Genomic DNA, 19,226 nt, shown 5'->3' with positions numbered 1-19,226 from the left:
TCTCGCTATATATGTGTGTGTGTGTGTGTGTGTGTGTGTGTGTGTGTGTGTGTGAGTGTGTGTGTGTATGTGTGTGTGTGTTTTGTGAGAGTGTACCTGAACGTGAGCGAGGAGTCAGGTTATAGAACAGGAAGCCAAAGCGCTGCAGGAAGCTGATACTTCAGACCCTCACACACAACAGGAACACCAACTGATGTTTGGTGACCTATAAACTTGAATGTTAGACATTGTAATTAATCATAACCTACACAGTACAGGTTTCACATTATAAAAAAAAACACATGCAGTAATTCAATGAAAGGGTCTATATGTAGTTTTCAGCAGCCAATAGCGGAGCAGTTTTTAAATTGCACCAGAGTTTGGAAACTCATGTAAACTCCCACTCCAACATTACAGTATTATTTTTATAAGCTTGAGGTTGAAGTAATCCATGCTCCCTGCATGATAACGGTACACTGACTGCATTTAGCCTACATGATACATCGATATTAGCTTGCCTGCTGGCTTTTCAACATGTGTGTGGAGGCTCAGCAATGTCAGCATCTGTAAATGTATTGGATGATAACGCTGTTAGTGAACTAGACTGAATATTATAAATGAGATTGTTGCCACACTTTATAAGAGTTAGCCTGCAGTAAGCAACGTTACTGTAGTGAATGGGTCTTCCATCTGTGGTGCTGCCCTTATGTTGCATTATTTTATGTAATGTGGGTCATTGTTTCTAAAGTCCTTCGTTTTGGCCCATCTTCACTAAAACACCCCTCCGGACTTTTGAAATGCAAAACGGGGTCGGCAGCGTTTCCAAACTTCTCGGTTTTAGGTCTTCGTTTTCATCGTTGTAGTCTGGACGGGAGGTGCAAACATAGCAAAAGGTCTCCATTTTAATTTGAAAATGCAGTAGTGTGGATGGGGCCTAAGGAGGTCAAAGCAGCAAAGAGATGCTACGCTGAAAAGCTAAATAACAGCTTTTCTTGCGTCAGTGTGGAGAGGCCTGCGGACACTCACCAACTACAGGAGACCATCCCCCAACACTGCTGGTACTCAACAACTGGCAGACGAGCTGGTTTTTATTGTAGGTTTGAAAAGCCCACAGTCACACCTCTCCCACGCTCCAACACCATCTTCTAACAGTCACCTTCCCCCTCTGACACACTGCCACCCTCCCTCTCTGAACCCTCATCTGCACTCAAGATCTGTGAAGAGGACGTGAGCCACCTCTTCCAAAGGCAGAAGATCAGGAAGGCTCCTGGCCCCGACGGTGTGTCACCATCTTGCCTGAAAATCTGTGCAGACCAGCTGGCCCCAATCTTCACACAGATCTTCAACAGATCACTGGAGCTGTGTGAAGATCCCTCCTGCCTGGTCCACCTGAGGGACATTACAGGCCCCCTGCTGGACCCCCTGCAGTTTGCGTACAGGGCTAACAGGTCAGTGGATGAGGCAGTCAACTTGTGACTGCATTACATCCTGCAACACCTCGACTCTCCAGGGACATATGCAAGGATTGTGTGTGTGTGTGTGTGTGTGTGTGTGTGTGTAAGCAGGCACATGTGCTCTGGGTGCAGAATGAGCACAGCAAGGCATCATCAAAAACACCAGCAAAGGACAATGTAGAAGCAGAATTTGTGAAAATTGTGTTACAAAACATATATAAATATAGTAGGATTGTCCTGTCTTTAGCACACAGCACAAAAGACACCAGCTTGGTTTGGTCATTAATCATCATTAATCATTCTCAATTAATCATTCTTAATCATTTTATTATCTTTACTCAGAACTAATAAGTAATCATTCTGAAGTCATCCTTTTAATCATTTTATTATCCTTAATTAGTATTAATCATTAATCATTTTTTGTCAGTTTATTACTAATCCTTACTTACTTCTTAATCTTTGTACATTACTTAGATGTGCCTTATTTTCTACTTAGAAGTGCTGTACTGAAATCATGAATGCAGTAACAAGCTCACTGTGGTTAAGATCCTTGAGTGGGAGTATTGACTACAGACACTGAGACAATGCACGCCTTGTTCAACTGTTATCTACTGTAGATTTATGACTGCAAGAGAGGCTGCAGGTGTTCAAAATCTGCTGTGACAAGTGCGTCCTTACTGTTATCTACTGCTGTTATGACTACATAATGAACTGCTGATGTGTTATTCTGCTGATATTAAGACTAAATGTTTAATTACCAACTAAGACTACATGCTTAATTACTGATTAAGGGGTTGTTTGTCAACTTCCAACCTCTGATGCTTATAGCCTGTGTGAGTTTTGAGTGAACTTGCTTATAGCACCATGTGAACTTTGAGTGAACTAGCTGAAGGAATTGTTGCTTAGCATTTTCACAACAGAGAGATGATAAGCAGAAAGCAGAAAACAGCCAGCATAACATCAAGATTGCTGTAAGGAACCAAGCATTAATGAAAAATGCAACTTTACTTATGTTATTCTTATATTAATTGTTTAAAAAATAGAATTAATCGTAAAAATACGGTGAGACTAAAGTTGAAATGTAAATGGTGAACTTCTTATCCAGTAGTATAAAGATATAGCAAGTAAACAATACAGTAAAGAATGACAGCTGGAGAACATTGTTAATTGGTAAAATAACACATGTAAACCGCAGAACTGCAGAGGAAAAGAAGTGCATCATGAGGAAAGGAGGGGGCAAACCAGCCCAGAGGGGGATATATAAGGCTGTCTGCAGACCATAGGATTGACTTCATCCTCCGACCTGCAGGGATGTTGTACGGGTTTATCTGTCCTGTTTTGGAATAAACTCTTTTGCACCGACTCTTGACCGTCTCCAGAGAAGTTTTTGACTGCAAACTTATTGACTATAATAGAAAGTTAATGGAGTATTTTTTCACAAAGTTTATAAAGCTGGTGAAGGTGGGGACCAGGCTTAATTGGCCCAGCCTGGTCGTACATCTGACCCAACATGATGAGTTGGCCTACAGACGGGAGGTTGATCAGCTGGCTCTCTGGTGCGGTCAGAGCAACCTGGAGCTTAACACGCTCAAAACTGTGGAGATGATTGTGGACTTCAGGAGGAGCCCCCCCACTCTGCCCCCCATCACCATTCTCAATGGCCCTGTGTCTGCTGTGGAAACCTTCAGGTTTCTGGGATACACTATATCCCAAGACCTGAAGTGGGGCCCAACACGGACACCATCATCAAGAAAGCCCAGCAGAGGAAGTACTTCCTGCGCCAGCTCAGGAAGCTCAACCAGCCAGGACAGGAGCAGACTACAACGGACAGTCAGGACTGCAGAAAAGATCATCGGTGCCAACCTGTTCTCCATTCAGGACTTACATTACATACAGAGTCAGGAAACAGGCAGGAAACATCACTGCAGATCCATCTCACCCCGGACACAACCTGTTCCAGCTCTGGTAGGCGCTACAGAGCACTGTACGCCAAAACCAACAGACTCAGGAACGGTTTCTTCCCACAAGCCATCACTCTGATGAACAGCTGATTTCTGACTCACGGTGTCAGGAACAATTCTTGTGCAATAACCCAGTAACTCTGCCTCTAATCAGCCACCTGTTTACTGGTTACCACTCATTATTTATTTATTCACCATTCTCTATTTCAGTGCTGTTCATACTGTTATATTGTCATATTGTAGATACTGTAAACCAAATCCACCTACCTCAAGTCATTACTCCTGCACAAAATACTTATACTTATTTATTCCAGCATCCTTTGCACTATGCTTCATTGCACTGTGTACATGTGTACATGTATACATGTACAGTATATGTACCTGTATATCACATCCACCTCCGACATGTACACACTCCTGCATCCTTTGCACTCTGCCCACTGCACTATTTGTCAATTTGTCTATATTGTTTTTGTTCATAGTGTGTATATTTTTGTTGTCTACACTGAAGTCTGTTTCTGATTTTATTTTAGTTTTATTATTGTGATTTTGTATTTTTGGATGAGTAAGCACATCGTGAGAAATGTACAATCCAGAATCAAATTCCTCGTATGTGTACACATACCTGGAAATAAAGCTGATTCTGATTCAATAGGATGAAAGCCAATCCTGTGTTGGTTTTGTCTGTTTCAAAACAAAGTGTGACTCAAGTCTTTCCGATGTTGACAGTGTTTTCACCCGACATCGACCTGATTCTTGTTTGGCCTGAGGGGCTTCAGCACATAAAACCTTGTTGTTTTTTATACTTCCGTGGAGTTGGAGTTGGAGTCTGTGTGGTGGTGGGAGCTGGTCTTTATGGTGTTACTGGACTCCATCTTGTTAGCTGTGGTGTTGATGCTGTGTGTATGGTACAATCTAGTCCAGATTTGAGAGCTCTAGGTATATTGGTTTTGGATCTGGCCCTGGTCTTATGTCGTCTACATGCGAAAAAGGCAGTGAAATCGCCCTTTAAAGCATTTTCACAAATTGAATAAAGGTTTCACAAATCTGAAACTATGTTTAAAAGAAACCTCAGAGTCTGTGGGACAATCTAGTCCAGATTTGAGATCTCAAGGTTAAGTTTTTTCAGTGTTTCAGACATCGTTAAGGCTTTGCCTAAAATGCACAACAGCTTTCATAGCAGTAAGAGGTGCAAAAAACGGAGAATCGGTCACTCAGCAACGTAAGTTAATTTTCACTGTCTCGCGAGACAGCTTTATACCTGACGAGATCTTGCAAGATCTCCTGGTATGAGATCTTGTCACACCCCTAATTAATACTAATACAACAGTGCTCTACCTGGATGTGCTTTAACCATGACAATGAAGTTTTGAGACATTTTCATTTTAATCCTTTTGGCTCATGAGAAACAATAAAGTAACACAGTGAATGCATTTGTCAAAAATCTAAAATTAAAGCTGTTCTAATCCTTAATTTGCATATTAACAATGAATCAAATGTGTGTCATGTGAAGGTTGTTGCTCGAATTGAAAAACCCATGGATAATTATCACTTAACTGCTGTTCTCCTCAGCTCTGTGGAGTTTTTTTTTTTAGCATTTTTCAGCTCATTTTTTTGGTTTTATGGTCCACAACTTTAATGTTTTAAGAAATAAAGTTAGCGACTGGCTGGTAACATATAGCGGAGCAGTTAGCGATTAAACAGTCACATGGTTTAAAGCTGCATTAACAGATGTTTTGTTTCTGTGAACTAGTTGCAGCAGCTTCACATAACTCAAGCCCAGCTTTCATACTCATACACCCACTTACACACTTAGTTAATTACCTGATTGGTGTCCACCACTCTTATTACCGTCTGTTCTGCCATAGCACAGATTGCAGGTGTAGATGTCCTATTGCACAACTTCAATTTTGCAGAAGTTCACATTTCATTTGGAACATTTCACTCATAAGGTGTAGCTTTCAGTGTGGGCTACAGTGCCTATGAATCAGGGTGGAGGTTACAGGTTGGGGTTTAAAATAGAGTCAGTGGAAAGCTTTCACTGATTACACATCTCTCTGTGTGGGAGTGGGAGTGATGCTGAAAGAGGATGGCAGTTCAAACAAAAAATAAAATGCAACTACAACTAAATATTCCCAATAATCACTGTCGGCTTGTACTGTGTCTTTAAATCTCATTTTAAAGCCTATTGCTAGAGAATGGCTTGTCATAACAGCTAATTTAAACTAACGCGGTTTAATACAACAGTCCTGCAATAAATCCTACCCTAATAAAGGTTATAATGTGAAGTTTCAATAACAGGTGGTGATTCAACTTTATGATCATTTTAGATTTTAAGGTGCTGTTGAACTGTATTGCATAATAGACTACATTTGTTTTAGCTAGGTGTACCTAATACACTGGAAATTGTGTGTATATGTTTTATTCTTTTGTTACTTTGTTTATGAAGTTTTCTATGTTATATTAATGTCTGTTTCTTTATTTCATGTTGCTTTAAATTGAATGAAAAGAAAAGAAAAGCTGTATTTATAAGCAATAAAACACGGCCTTGCTGACTTTAACACACTCAGGGATTTTGCTACTTCATCTTTACTTGGTCTGGTATGACCGGTATCTTATGGTGGCTAAATGTTAACTTTATGATTCTTCTGTGCTTGTGTTTTTGATAAGCTGTGTTCAGATTGGATATGAGGCAAATGTTAAAGATGGTGTGATCTTCGGTGTAAAGAGACTAGTGGACTACAGGTGTTCAAGTACATGTACTAACGAATCTTTAACGCTGAAGCTTTAAACTACACAAGATCGATTTCATGCAGCACCATTGCATGCTGGAGTGGGTCACCTGAAAATCTTAATGCAACACAAGCGCTAGCAGCAGTCTGAGTTTTGCTACTGACTCCATAACATGAAACAAAAAGATAATTGACCCATTCAGTTTGGGTTCACGTCCACTCAAAATTACCGTGGTTGACCAGTTTGACAAGGCTCTAGCTGAACATGTCTGTATCATGGACGTAGAACTGTATAGGCATGTTTATGACACTTCGTCACCTCTTCATTCAGACAGAAATGCAATTGAAAAACAAACTATGCTGTGGTCATAGAAATGCTCTGACTAGCTCCATATCACCCCCTTGAGGAGTGACGTTTGTTACCTCCATGTTGTCATTCACGTACTTTTGTGGACCATGTTTGTGCTCTTATGTATTCACTTACTGACATATGTATTGACTGACATAAGTGCATGTGAACGTCAGTGACTGCAAAACCCTGAACTGAACAAAACTATCTGAATCAGTGAAGTCTTTTGTAATTTCCACTCTACAGCGGACATAAATTAACCGTAGGTAATATGGACTAAAGAAAAAATAAAAATAAAAAAAGTACAGACTGAGGCAAAAAACATTTTGAAACTGAAGCAGCAGATTTTTAGTCTATGTACCAAAGACACTGGATCATACATTTCGTATAATGCAACTTAATTGCAGTTTTTGTCTGGACATTGTATAACCGTTTTCACTGTAGTACTCATAAAGTAGATCATGAACAATAAACTGATCTTCATGTGTAAAACTAGTGGAATGCCCTTTGAATCAAAAATACTTACTAGCACTTACAGATTCAGAGGAAAGTATTAATTTAATTCTGGAGTCCCAATCCCCGTGTTGATCTTCAAGAGCCTTTCCCAAATCAGAAAGATGTCACACAAAAACAAGCAATAAATTCATTCATCTAAATAAAAATCATTTATTTTTCATTAATATTATTATTATCATCATCATTATCATCATCATCATCATTCTATCTAGAGAGTCCACCATGCCACTTTCAGTACTGGAGTAGTGCTAAGACATCTCTCTGTCTGTTGGGGTACAGAATGGGGGGGGGGGGCGACAGACAGATGAATGAACAAGTCTAGAGGAGAAGGGAGGGGGTTGGGACTTGTACAGGCTCACACTCCTGTTCATTCTCCATGCTGATGCAAACAAAGAGGGGGCGATATAAAGGAGGGATGACAGAGAGAGGAGGGGCTGAATTGTCTTTAAAAGTAGTTTGTCCTTGATGACCTACATGAGACTGAGCTGGGACGAAAAAGACCATTTGGGGGACGATGGGGGGGGAGCAGCTTCAAGCTCACTGGTCAGGCTGCTGGACGGGGAACCAGGACAAGCCAATCGCAGACTGATACAGAGGAGGAGGGTGTATGTATAAATGTGTGTATGTATAGAGGGTGTGCTTGCATCGTTGTGTGTATGCGTGTGTGTGTGTGTGTGTGTCCATATGCACATATCTGTGAGTGTGTAACTGGTCAGAGTTACTTTGAGCCATTGTCACTGTACACTTGTCAAAGTTACTGTCACAACCGGGTACAAAGTTGAGGTAACAAACATCCTTCTTCTTCTTCTACTTCTGTAGAGAGCTAGAGAACACAAGAGAGTGTGTGAGGAGGAAACGAAAAAGAGCGGACATTATCACATATTTGATTCTATTCTAAGAAATGACACTTTGCTACAATGTAAAGTAGTGAGTTTACAGCTTGTGTAACAGTGTAAATTTGCTGTCCCCTCAAAATAACACATCACACAGACATTAATATCTAAACCGCTGGCAACAAAAGTGAGAACACCCCCTAAGTTGCTAGCTGGTTTGTTTGGGTCTAAATGTGTTTATCGTTAAATTCTCCATGTACTGGCTTTAATGGTGTAAATTATATAGAATGTTTAAATCTAAAGAAATACACTGTTAAATACACATTAAACAGTGATTCATTTTTCAAACTATTACCTGTGTTTCATCGCGCTGTAGTGTTGCCACTGGAAACCATGTTGTTGTCAGAGTTTGACAGAGACTGCTCCTTTATTACTGGGTCTGCAGGAGGAGAGAGGGCCTATATTTAAGGATTCCTTCCAAACTTTAGTTAATGATAAAACCAGCCAGAGGCAAACTTTATTTACACGTGTGATTTTTATACTGGCGAGGTGGTGAGGTGGAGGGGTTAAGACAAATACCTGTGTGGGACACCCGGCTTCCATTCCCCCTGTGACATCCAGCAATTTGTCCCAGAGCAAGACACTTAATCCCTAATTGCTCCAGAGGCGTGCAACCTCTGACATGTATAGCAATTGTAAGTTGCTTTGGATAAGAAGCGTCAGCTAAATGAGTAATTATTATGCTGCGCTCACATGAAACAGATTTGAAAGAACCAAGCCATTAGTGCCGACTTTACGATCAAACTTACGTTCAGCTAGTACTACTGATTAGTGTTGTAGTCAAGACCAAGACCAGAGTTTATCAAGACCAAGACAAGACCAAGGCGAAGGCGAGACCGAGTCAAGACCAGTTCCCTGCATTGCATGGCATGCAATAAAATGTGGAACGAGATCATAGGTACTTCACAAATTGATCTGAAAGATCCACATTCCCATTAAAATACCCACGTACAAACACTGAGAGCTGAAATCAACGTAAGCATCGCAGGGAGGGGTGACAGTCGTTAATGATTGTCATCCCTCCCTGCGATGCTTTCGTCATTAATTAGGGTTATTGGTTGCATTTGAAGCAATAAGCTTTACTTCCAATCAAAGTTAGGATGTTAACAAATCAGACAATGCAAAAGCAATTTATTGATATTCCCAAAGTTATGGTCTTGAAATAAAATCCCAAGTCCTCAATGTCCAAGACCAAGACAAGACCGAGTGCAAATGCGGTCGAGTCTGAGACCAGACCAAGACCATCAAAAAGTGGTCTTAAGACCAAGACCGGTCTCGAGTACTACAACACTACTACTGACAGACTGCAAGTATTTTTCATGTCTTAAATCTAAATACTACAAAATAAAACACCCAGTCTCACTGTATCCCAAAGTCTCCCTCTGTGTGTTGCTTGCGTAAGCTGTGTGTGGCAGTGTGTTTCTTGCTTACAGAAGTAGGGGTGCTCCATGGCCTCTGTGGCCGTCAGTCTCTGTTGGTGGTCGTAACGTAGCAGCTTGTCCAGCAGGTCCAGAGCTTCAGGACTCACCAAGTGCTGGTTCTCCGTCTGCACAAACTGTTCCCAGCGCTTCCTGCTCTGCCTGCAGGGACACACAACAACCCTCACTTCTGACAGGATGTCAACTGACAAGTGCTGCTACTACCAACAATGACATTACTGCACAGGCTCCTACTTTTTTCATGTTGTCCATTACTCCCATTTAGTACACTGAACAAAATTATAAACGCAACTCTTTTGTTTTTGCCAACATTGATCGTGAGCTGAACTGGGGGTCCAGAAATGAGTCAGTATCTGGTGTGACCACCATTTGCCTCACACAGTGCAACACATCTCCTTCACATAGAGTTGATCAGATTGTTGACTGTGGCCTGTGGAATGTTGGTCCACTCATCTTCAATGGCTTTGCGAAGAGACGGTTTCCGACAGTTTGTGCGGAAATTCTTTGGTTATGCAAACCGACTGTTGCAGCAGCTGTCCAAGTCTCAGACGATCTTGGAGGTGAAGATGCTGGATGTGGAGGTCCTGGGCTGGTGTGGTTACACGTGGTCTGCGGTTGTGAGGCCGGTTGGATGTACTGCCAAATTCTCTGAAACACCTTTGGAGATGGCTTATGGTAGAGAAATGAACATTCAATTCACAGGCAACAGCTCTGGTGGACATTCCTGCAGTCAGCATGCCATGATGAATGGGGGCAAAAACAAAAGTGTTGCGTATATAATTTTTTTCATTTAGAAGCATTTATTGTGAACTGTACAGTGTGTTACTATCTGATTAGTACATAGAGTTTCCCCTTATCCCTGCAATGGCGAAGTCACAGGTCAGGGTTAGGGTAGGCAAATCCCTTTATCACATTCAAATGTGGCTGTTTGAGTCACTTCCTGTCATGTTGAAAGAACTGACCATTGTCAACAAAAGGAAAAGCAGTGAACAAAAGCAGAGACAGAACTTAAAAAAAACTACCCTGTAGTTGATGCATGGGTCCCTGTCTTGCTTACATTTTGTGCACTACCAGTATGCAGAGGACCCACGTGTAAGCGCATGAATATCTCGCACTACTCCTACTACAGCTGGCAACAATAATGCATCAAGAAACGTCACTATTTGTCAGAAACCAATGCAGAAACATAAAGTTAGAAAATTTGAATGTGGACGTTGCTGAATGTTTTTTGAGGAAGGTTTCTCAAGGGTTCATGGATACACCCTGTGTTCTGGTGGGAAACACTGTATGAGCGTTTACAAGAAAACTCGATGGGGTGTCTTTATGAGTCTGTGAGTGAACGCCACAGCTGGTGCCAAAGACATTCCCCTTCAAATTTCCCCTCAGCACATTACATAAGAGCTGCAGTGGAAAAGGAGAGCTCATGTGTGTGCCTGCCACTGTGATGCAGTCTAAAAGCACAATAACGGCAGGCAGGATAACCCGTTACTTTGTGTGCTCCAAAGTGAAAATCGATGGTCCTAATCAGGACTGCCTGGATTAGGCTCCCCTTTCGGAGGAGGGCATTTGCAGCACTGAAAGTTTAAAAATATTAAATCTGTAGTTTCATTATGTTCCTCAAGGACTCCGGCAGGGCGAACGCTCTGCTAATATTCATCCTACGTCACGTTGCTGCCCCTCAGGATATTTTTAGCCTGTGTTCTGATTCAACTTGCGCGGTACTTTCATAGCTACTGTATGTCACATTAAGTGGAGTGCGATGGGAATCCCAGAGGCAAAGTCAGAGTGGACTTACTGTCCCAGCAGGTCTTTGAAGCGCGGGTCCAGTTCAATGTGGTATTTACGCAGGTAGCCGAACAGCTCATCTGTCCCCAGGACCTTGGCAATTCGCACCAACTAGAAAAACACAACACGGGGTTCAAACTCTGTGTACCACACACAAATGTGAAAATAAAGAATCTTTGTCATACTATGGTGGATACATTTATCCACCAACCATTCACAAATATAACTACTGACAAGTTAGCCTCCATGTTAACTCTATGTTGTTAGTTTTACTTGTCCCCCCTCGTTTCCACACCTTCCACTCTGTTGTGAGAAGCTCTCAAAGCTCTAGTTCTGTTTGTGCTGAACAACAGCGCCCTCTTCCCGTTACTACCGTCGACACCTGAGAGTGAGGCCCTACAGATAACATCTGATAAAAGGTCCAGGATACAAATACAGGGAAATTAAATCGCCTGTGTTGTTAAAGACTGATACAAATGAAATCCACTTTTGCTAAGGTGGGGTGTGGGGGGGTCAAGAACTTTTTTTGGCTTCTAAAGGGGGGCGTGACAGAAAAAGTTTGAGAACCACTGGCCTAAACGGTCGGAACGGACTTTATTTTTCTTTGCATGCGCATGAAATCAGTAGTTCATTATCTTTACCCATCTGTCTACTTCAAAATGAATATGCTGCTGTTGCCCCTGGTGTGTAGGAGCGGCACATGTGTGTCAGAGGTACCTGGTCGTAGTTGTCTTGTCCATGGAAGAAGGGCTCTTTCTGAAAAATCATACTGGCCAGCATGCAGCCCAAGCTCCACATGTCTAAACTGTAATCATACATCTGAAACACAAAATCATCAAACAGCACTGCCGATGATGAGAACACAGACATCAGAATTATCCATGTGTGGTTACAACCTTGTGACGTGTGACGTTTTAAAAACTTATGTGTGTGTATTTTCTTGTATGTGAAAGTGAGAGAGTCACAGAAAGTAAAGTATCTCTAAAGTGTGTTTATAACGCCTATTGCTGGAACAACGTCAGTGGGTGTTTAAATGTGGGCTGGTTCAAGGTGTGTGTGTGTGTGTGTGCATGTGCGTGTGTTACCTGGTAGTCCACCAGGAGTTCGGGGCCCTTGAAGTATCGTGACGCCACTCTGACGTTGTACTCTTGGGACGGATGGTAGAACTCTGCCAAACCCCAGTCTATAAGGCGTAGCTATGGAAACATACGTGTGGTCCTCATTCAGCTTCGCTTCAGTTTTAAAACAGAATATTGTGTAACTAAACAATGCTACCAGGTGTAATCTAGTATCACCTTTGGTTGCACACATTGTTATAGGGTGTGTGTGGTATGTACCCTATGGGGTATATTGGGTTGATGCACATGTATGTTAGCCTGCTGCCCCCTGCTGGCCAAGGTTGGAAGTGCCTTCTTAAATTTAATATGGTGTTGCTCAGAGAGAGTAGGGTATTCATGAGGCTAAGGTTAACTTGGCAATCATCAAAAGTGGTATTTTAAATGAATTGTAGTCATAGTCACTGGCTGTGACCACATTGCAAATGTCTGTGGGTCTGAGTTAAAAGGTTTGGACTATTTATCAATCATGTCAACCTAACAGTAACTGTGTTTTGTGTTTACTCTATGCTCTGCAGTTAGCGGACTAATCCTGGTGGTCACAATGCTTTTTAATGAATTGGGCACAGGTTCAATTGTGTTGTACCAGTCACCAAGAGAGAGCAACAGAACACACGTTTATTAAGACGGATAATACATCTGCTGTTATTTCAAGGCTCTCACTGACCTTACACAAACAAAAGCGTGTGTATAAAAGCCAATGCTAATGCAATACCAACCAACAACTATGTAACGCCTTTTGAAATAGCAGAGAATATTTTTAAAAAAAGAAAAGAAAGAGGAATCAAAGGCAAGCCACAGAGCGCGAGAGAGTGGGGGGGGCGGAAATAGCGTGTGAGACAATATTCTCAAGTGTGTGTGTGGGCGTGTGAAGAAAAAATAAAATAAAATAAAAATGTGACTATATAGGGTCCCGCCTACCTTTCTCAACTGGTGGTCGATCATCACATTGTGGGGTTTGACGTCACGGTGCATGATTCCCATACTGTGACAGTAGTCCAGAGCCTGGCAGACACACACATAATGTCAGAGCAGACAAAGATATAAATATAATGTGTACACAGTCACATGAATCTGGCCAACAATAGAGACTAAGTGGGAAAATGTCTTCGTTAAATGTAACATTTTAAAAGTGAAAAAATCCACCTCACCTTCAGTAGTTCATACATATAGAAACGGATATCATAATCTGTCAACTTCTGGTACAACTCCTGCAGAGAGAAGCACATTCACATCAGGATCTAAACCCTGAACTGGAAATTGGCTTGAGGAAAAAGCTGACCTCAAAGACCTAACAAAAGAACCCCAGAAGCATGCAGAAGAGAGGTGATCATTGTACCTTGAAGTCTGTGTTATTGATGCATTCAAAGACGAGTGCTGGAGTTCTGGACTGTACAGCCACCACAGAGAGACAGAGAGGGGCGGGGAATGTCAGAGAGTCGAAATCAGTCAAAAGAAACCATAAACAACAATGAGAACAGAGCAGGATGTGGCTCTGCACTGATTCAGTCACCTGATTAATCACAAATTTGACAAACCCCACTGTGAGACCTTACCCATAAACTCGACATACAGTAAAAACCTCTGCATCTGGACAGAGGAGCAGTGGTCGCTGCTTGATTTCAAGCAAACTGTCCAAAGACTGAATTTTCTAACTCCTGTAGTGTACTGGAAGCATGATTCCTAGGGGTGTGATGAGATCTCCATATTGCTTGTCAAAGTAAAAAGCTGTCTCACGATATCAGCATGACAGAGTAGGGGTGAAATTAGGATTGAAGATACCCCCGCCACTTTTAAATCATTTGTGTGGCAGCATTTTGGGTACCCGGTGGAAACATGGAGGATAGAGTGACACGAACAATATGTAAGAAACATTTCAAAATGCACCTGCATTGTTTTGCATTTTGTGACTTTCAGTCGAATAAAAGACAATTTTTCCGGTCATATATTTTGTGAATGAAGATTTCTTAAAAATAATGTTAAAATATCGTGTCGTTCTCGTGAACCCAATATCGTGTATAGTCACACCCCTAAGGATTCCGAGCAAAAAGGAGCCTGCATGGTTCCCACCACTGCATGGAAAGACGCCCTGGACAAGTCAGTTCACACCCCATGATTAAAAGAATAAAATCACACCCAGTCAGCGCCTCACAAAATGGATTTGCTTTTATCATTTGCAACACCTAGAATAACTGTTGGAATCCATGACTTCTTTACACCCAGCATTACACTGTTGCACTGTGCTTTAAATATCCTGTGTGACACAGACGTAAGGTAGCTGTCTGATCACATGCAGCAAGAACTGTCATTTTTTGGCATAGCGTGAAAGAGTACATACATATAAACTTTAAAATAAAAAGATACTTCCATGCTAATCTAAATTGTAAACTACAGTGCAGAGAAATAAAGTATTAATTAGGCATGCACAGTTCCAACAAGTACAGTACTGGCCCTGATATTGCGCTTAATTGTTCAAATTCAGCCATTGTTTCCTGTTCTGCTCTGACTATTTCGTTATCAGTTATTATTTGTTGCAGTGAGCTAATGCCAACATGTAAATATTAACTCATAGTTTCTACTAATAGTGAAAAGGTTCCCTCTGGAGTTTTTGACCACTAGCAGTGCTCTGGAGCAATGATTTTTGTGCGCATACAAGAGCACGGCATCGCCATACACTGCCACCAGTTTCAGGCTATTGATCGACAGTAAGGCGCCAAGAAACGTAGCAATGTGCCAAGAGAACCGAAACGTGGACGTAAAGACTGCAGACTTCACAAAACAAATTGGCTTTGCAAAGGTTTTAAGAGGAAGGAAACACACTCAACATGTTCGTTAGACCTCAAGGATGCGAACACTGAATGTGTGTAGAAACTCCACAGGGTGCCTTTAAGGAGTGATGTGTAGTTATATACTCATGTTACTTTACCCACGTCCTTACAGGCGTAATTAAAGCAAACACTGAGTTCGTCCTTCAGCCTCCCTGGCTAATGTATGTTTCCCTACACTGACAGCCTGAATTCATATTGCAGGACAGACATGCCATTAGCGAGCCTACCACCGGGTCTTTGACTGTGTCCACCAGTCGGATGATGTTGGTCCCTCCTCGCAGGTTCTCCAGGATCTTGATCTCTCGCTTGATTTTCTTCTTCTTGACCGGCTAATTCCATGAGAAAACCAAGCAAGGCCAACAAAGGCAGAGAATTAGAAGTGAGGTTTTAGGGTACAAGGCAAGAAAAAAAACAAAACATCACATCGAGACGTTAAAGCAGAGGAGTTCGCCCGTGTGCTTTTTTTGGACTCCTGATCTTGAACCTGCTGATCCAGCCTTTCAATCTTCAAGCAAAGACATTTAGTGGGGGGGGGGGGGGGCTACTAAACACCATGGTGACAGGCCTCCTCATCCTCTCAGCTGCATCATCATGACACCAGCCCCAAACATTCCCCATCGCACCTTTTATTAAAGGGTTATAATCTCTGTGTTTACTGATTCCTCTGTATAATCCTCTGCAAAGACTATTAAAAAAAATATATGGGATTATGATTTACACCGAGCGGATAGAGGGCTTTACTGCCTGTTCATTATGGAAGACAAAACAATAATTAACTTACCAATAAATAATGTTGAAGTAAATCAATTAACACTTGCAGGGCAAACCAGGCAGAAGCAAAAGATCTTGCAACCGCTTTATACACCAGCATCAAGGCAAAAGCAATGAGCCAATCGATCACACTCCTCTGCAGCTAGTACTGCCTACTTATTAGCATACAGACACAGAAATGAAGAAAAGTAGAAATACATAAATAACTTTAAGAAATGTATTGATTTCCCAGGTAACTTGTATGTATTCATTTCAGCTTTTACTCATTTGTTGATTGCTTTATTTATTGATTTCATTGATTGATAGGACACTACAGCCACCTGTTAAACTTACCACGCATCCTTATTTAGTTAGTCAAGTGTGAACTATAAGGCAAAAGACATTCAAACACAGCAGGTTTTTGTGCTATGCACATGCGTGTCATTTACACTGGGGACATGTCCCCACCACTTTTATAAAGCAAACCTTTTTCAACATTCAGAAATATAGCTTGCAGTTGAATAATAAAAATGCTTTTAGAAAGGTTTATTTGCACAGTAAGAAAACATGCAATGCTATCAAAATATAGAAGAAACAAATGTGCATTGTCCAAAAAAAGTAACTTAAGTTAAAAAAACAAAACAAGCTGCTGATGATGATGATAAAAAGACCCAAAAACATGCATGCACCAGTCAGTAACTTTAACAACTTCTTGACACAGTTTCTTTTTGGCCAAGTTTTCCGTTCTCTCCCTTTGAACATGACAAAAGAGGAGGGAAGACTAAATCATGCCTTCATATGTGTATGTATGTGTCATATGGATGATAGCAACACAGAATGACTGAGAGCTGCACCGCATTATCTTCTGTTATATTTCTTTTTTAAATGTCATGTGCTATGTGAATTTAGAGTTTCCTTTTACATAAATAAAAACATTTCCACCATAAATTTGTGGAGAAACATTCACCAGAATGCAGGACATAAAGTGTTTAATAATCATAATTTCCTGGGGGGAGGTCCACCCAGACCGCCCTCTCATATTCATATACATTTCCGCATTGAGTTTAACAATCTTTTCGTCTTGTTCTCATGAACCTAATATCGCGTATTGTGATGACTTGCAAGCTAAGTGTCTCTTCACTGCCCTAATCTGAGCCTCTATGTCCCCACCACTGTTCAACACAAAGTGACGCCCTTGGCTCTGCATTAACAGTAGGGCGCCAACTAACAATTCTTTTTATCATGAACTGATCTGCCATTTGTTTTCTCGATTAATCCTTTGGTTTATGAAATGTCAGAAAATACTGAAAAATGCCCATCAGTTTCCTAAAGGCCAAAGTGGCATCTTTAAATTGCTTGTTTTGTCCCCCCATGTATTTCAAAAGCCTAAAAAGGTATTCTGTTTACTATCAGCAGATAATCCACATAATTGATCAACTTTATGATCGTTTGGCATTTTAAAATGAAAAACTAGCCCAAAGTATTCCAGCCAGGGACGTTTGTTGTCATGCTCCCTCTCTCCCCACACGCTTCCTCTTTCCGCTGTCAAAAACGCCAACAAAATAATCTTCAGAGATGTATGAAAATAGACATGTTCAGTTTGCTTGCTGGTCATCCAAACTCTTTGTTTCTGTTTTCAATTTAACAATTTAGGTCACTCATTCTTCAATATTTTACTCCACCTCACACATTCAGCCAGCACAGGTAGCTAAAGGAGATCCAACTGCTCACCTTCAGGATCTTGACCACCACCTTCTCATTGTTGGTGATGTTGATGGCCTCGAACACTTCGCTGTACTTCCCTCGGCCCAGCTTACGAACCAGCTGGTAGTCTTCCTGGTTGCTATAGGGACAGACAGAGAAACAGTACAGAGCTTGTGTGACTGCTTGAGAAAGGAAGAAAAATATTTTCACCGTCAGAACTTCAGTCCATGGCTGAGCTGTTGCTATGCGTTTCTTGTCACTGAGATGAAGCTGCCTGCCTTGGGGAATGATCATAAGATGTTGGTCAAGTCAACATGTGGGTGAACATGGGGACAGAGATGGAGGTAAAGAAAGTGTCAGTGAAGAACAGCAGGGCAGTGGGCTGGGAGACTGTGCTGCCATAGTGTCATCACACCCTCACAGCTAGATGTTTAATAATAGCCACCCATCTGCCACATTTTCCCTCTTCCACAAACACACAGTGTCTGCTGTGATCAGACATCACGTGCATGCAATTAGAGCAAGCTGCGGTAAACAGAAATGTCCTCACTTCCAGTTGGGTACATGGGCCTCGTAGTCCCAGTACTCCCGGCTCTTCAGCGTGTTGACGTCTGCGTACACACGGGACTTGCTACCGGCCACCGGACCCGGCATGGCGAGACCCGAGTCTCGGGCGCTGTGGGGCGTGGGTCACGGAGATCTGCCAGGGGATGGGGTGTCACGGCCTAACAGGTGGATGCTGTAGGGCTAGACCGGCACCTGTATTTGCTGTCTGTGTGGGTGTGAAGTGGATCCAGCTAGTTTCCCTCTGCAGCCAGAATGAGAGAAAGGGGAGGGAGGGAGAGAACCGGGGGTGTTCGCCGCAGTCAGTGCCCGCCGAGCAGCGCTCCTCGGTCGGATTGTCAGCAGCAGCAGAGCCGGTGTCGGTGGAGCTCGGAGATGGGCTGATCAGACTCGGGGTGATAGTGCAGCTGAGATTACACACTGGGGCGGGGAGGCATCGGGGTGTTGAGGTAGTGAGGAAAAGGACCCCTAAAAGGCCACAGAGGAGGAAAGGGGGTCGGTGATCTAAATGCCGTGGGTTAAAACTCCGAAGCTGCTCTCTCTCTCTGCGGGCCCTAAAACGTTTGGGGAGGAAACGGGTGGGCTTCCTGCGCTAGCCGATGGACGGTCTGTGAGGTGGGGGGGGTTGCCCTCGGTGGTCCAGTGTTAGCTATCAATCAGCTGTTGACGTGACGGATCGTTAGCGGGGGGTCGACCGGAGGGAGAGGGGGGTGGAGCAGCAGAGAGATCGATGTTGTTAGCTAACGTTAGCCAGCGATGCTACTTCAGCGCGGAGATGTCGCACCGACGAGGAGCGCTCGGCGCCGTGCACCACCATCGGCGGAGCCCGCGTCATGTGCAACCGGCTGTGCGGGGGAGCAGCGCCTCAGTGGCCCGGTACCAGACGCCGACAGAGGGCCCGCAATTCCGTGCGTTTCTTCTGCAGCCACAGACCTCCCCGGTCGAGAGCGCAGGGAAGCGGATTGCGATTGTAGAGCAGCGAGAGAGCCGCCCGGATGTGAAAGCAGCTGTCTGCCGGGGTGAAGATGAGGAATGTGATGTTCGACAGAGCAGAAGAGACGCCGCCCTCTAGTGGCTAGGATGTGACAGAAGTCTCCCGGCTTTTGTCTGTCAAACAGACTGTTTCGTTTGATGCATATTGACGTTTCCCCAAAACC

The 19,226-nt window shown here is 42.7% G+C and overlaps 1 protein-coding gene across 2 annotated transcripts; it reads right to left on the bottom strand.

Moving 5' to 3' along the window:
- Positions 1 to 7,127: 7,127 nt before the first annotated feature.
- Positions 7,128 to 19,082, bottom strand: csnk2a2b (casein kinase 2, alpha prime polypeptide b). Of its 2 annotated transcripts, XM_046036588.1 has the most exons (12): positions 18,056 to 19,081; positions 17,533 to 17,644; positions 15,279 to 15,380; positions 13,563 to 13,613; positions 13,375 to 13,434; positions 13,145 to 13,228; positions 12,194 to 12,304; positions 11,826 to 11,927; positions 11,119 to 11,219; positions 9,316 to 9,464; positions 8,180 to 8,263; positions 7,128 to 7,814 (listed from the first exon to the last, which is right to left on the bottom strand). In XM_046036588.1, the coding sequence occupies exons 1-11, from the start codon at positions 18,157 to 18,159 to the stop codon at positions 8,187 to 8,189; spliced, it is 1,053 nt and encodes a 350-aa protein (XP_045892544.1). In that variant the 5' UTR covers positions 18,160 to 19,081; the 3' UTR covers positions 7,128 to 7,814; positions 8,180 to 8,186. The 2 variants fall into 2 exon arrangements, with proteins under 2 accessions (XP_045892544.1, XP_045892545.1); XM_046036589.1 differs by lacking the exon at positions 13,563 to 13,613 and having other exon boundaries at positions 18,056 to 19,082.
- Between the last annotated feature and the right edge of the window lie 144 nt (positions 19,083 to 19,226).

The sequence above is a fragment of the Micropterus dolomieu genome, linkage group LG22 (assembly GCF_021292245.1).
Source record: "Micropterus dolomieu isolate WLL.071019.BEF.003 ecotype Adirondacks linkage group LG22, ASM2129224v1, whole genome shotgun sequence".
In the NCBI taxonomy this organism is placed as follows: domain Eukaryota; kingdom Metazoa; phylum Chordata; class Actinopteri; order Centrarchiformes; family Centrarchidae; genus Micropterus; species Micropterus dolomieu.
Note: the sequence above shows the minus strand (reverse complement) of the source record. Positions and strands in the feature narration are given on the sequence as shown.

What these genes read in the sequence shown, in the direction of transcription:
- csnk2a2b (XM_046036588.1), bottom strand. Translation starts at nt 18,159, where the DNA reads ATGCCGGGTCCGGTGGCCGGTAGCAAGTCCCGTGTGTACGCAGACGTC. An exon ending in TGGTGGTCAAGATCCTGAAG is followed by an intron (nt 15,381 to 17,532) that starts GTGAGCAGTTGG and finishes TCATGGAATTAG; the next exon opens with CCGGTCAAGAAGAAGAAAAT. An exon ending in ACACAGTCAAAGACCCGGTG is followed by an intron (nt 13,614 to 15,278) that starts GTAGGCTCGCTA and finishes GTGGCTGTACAG; the next exon opens with TCCAGAACTCCAGCACTCGT.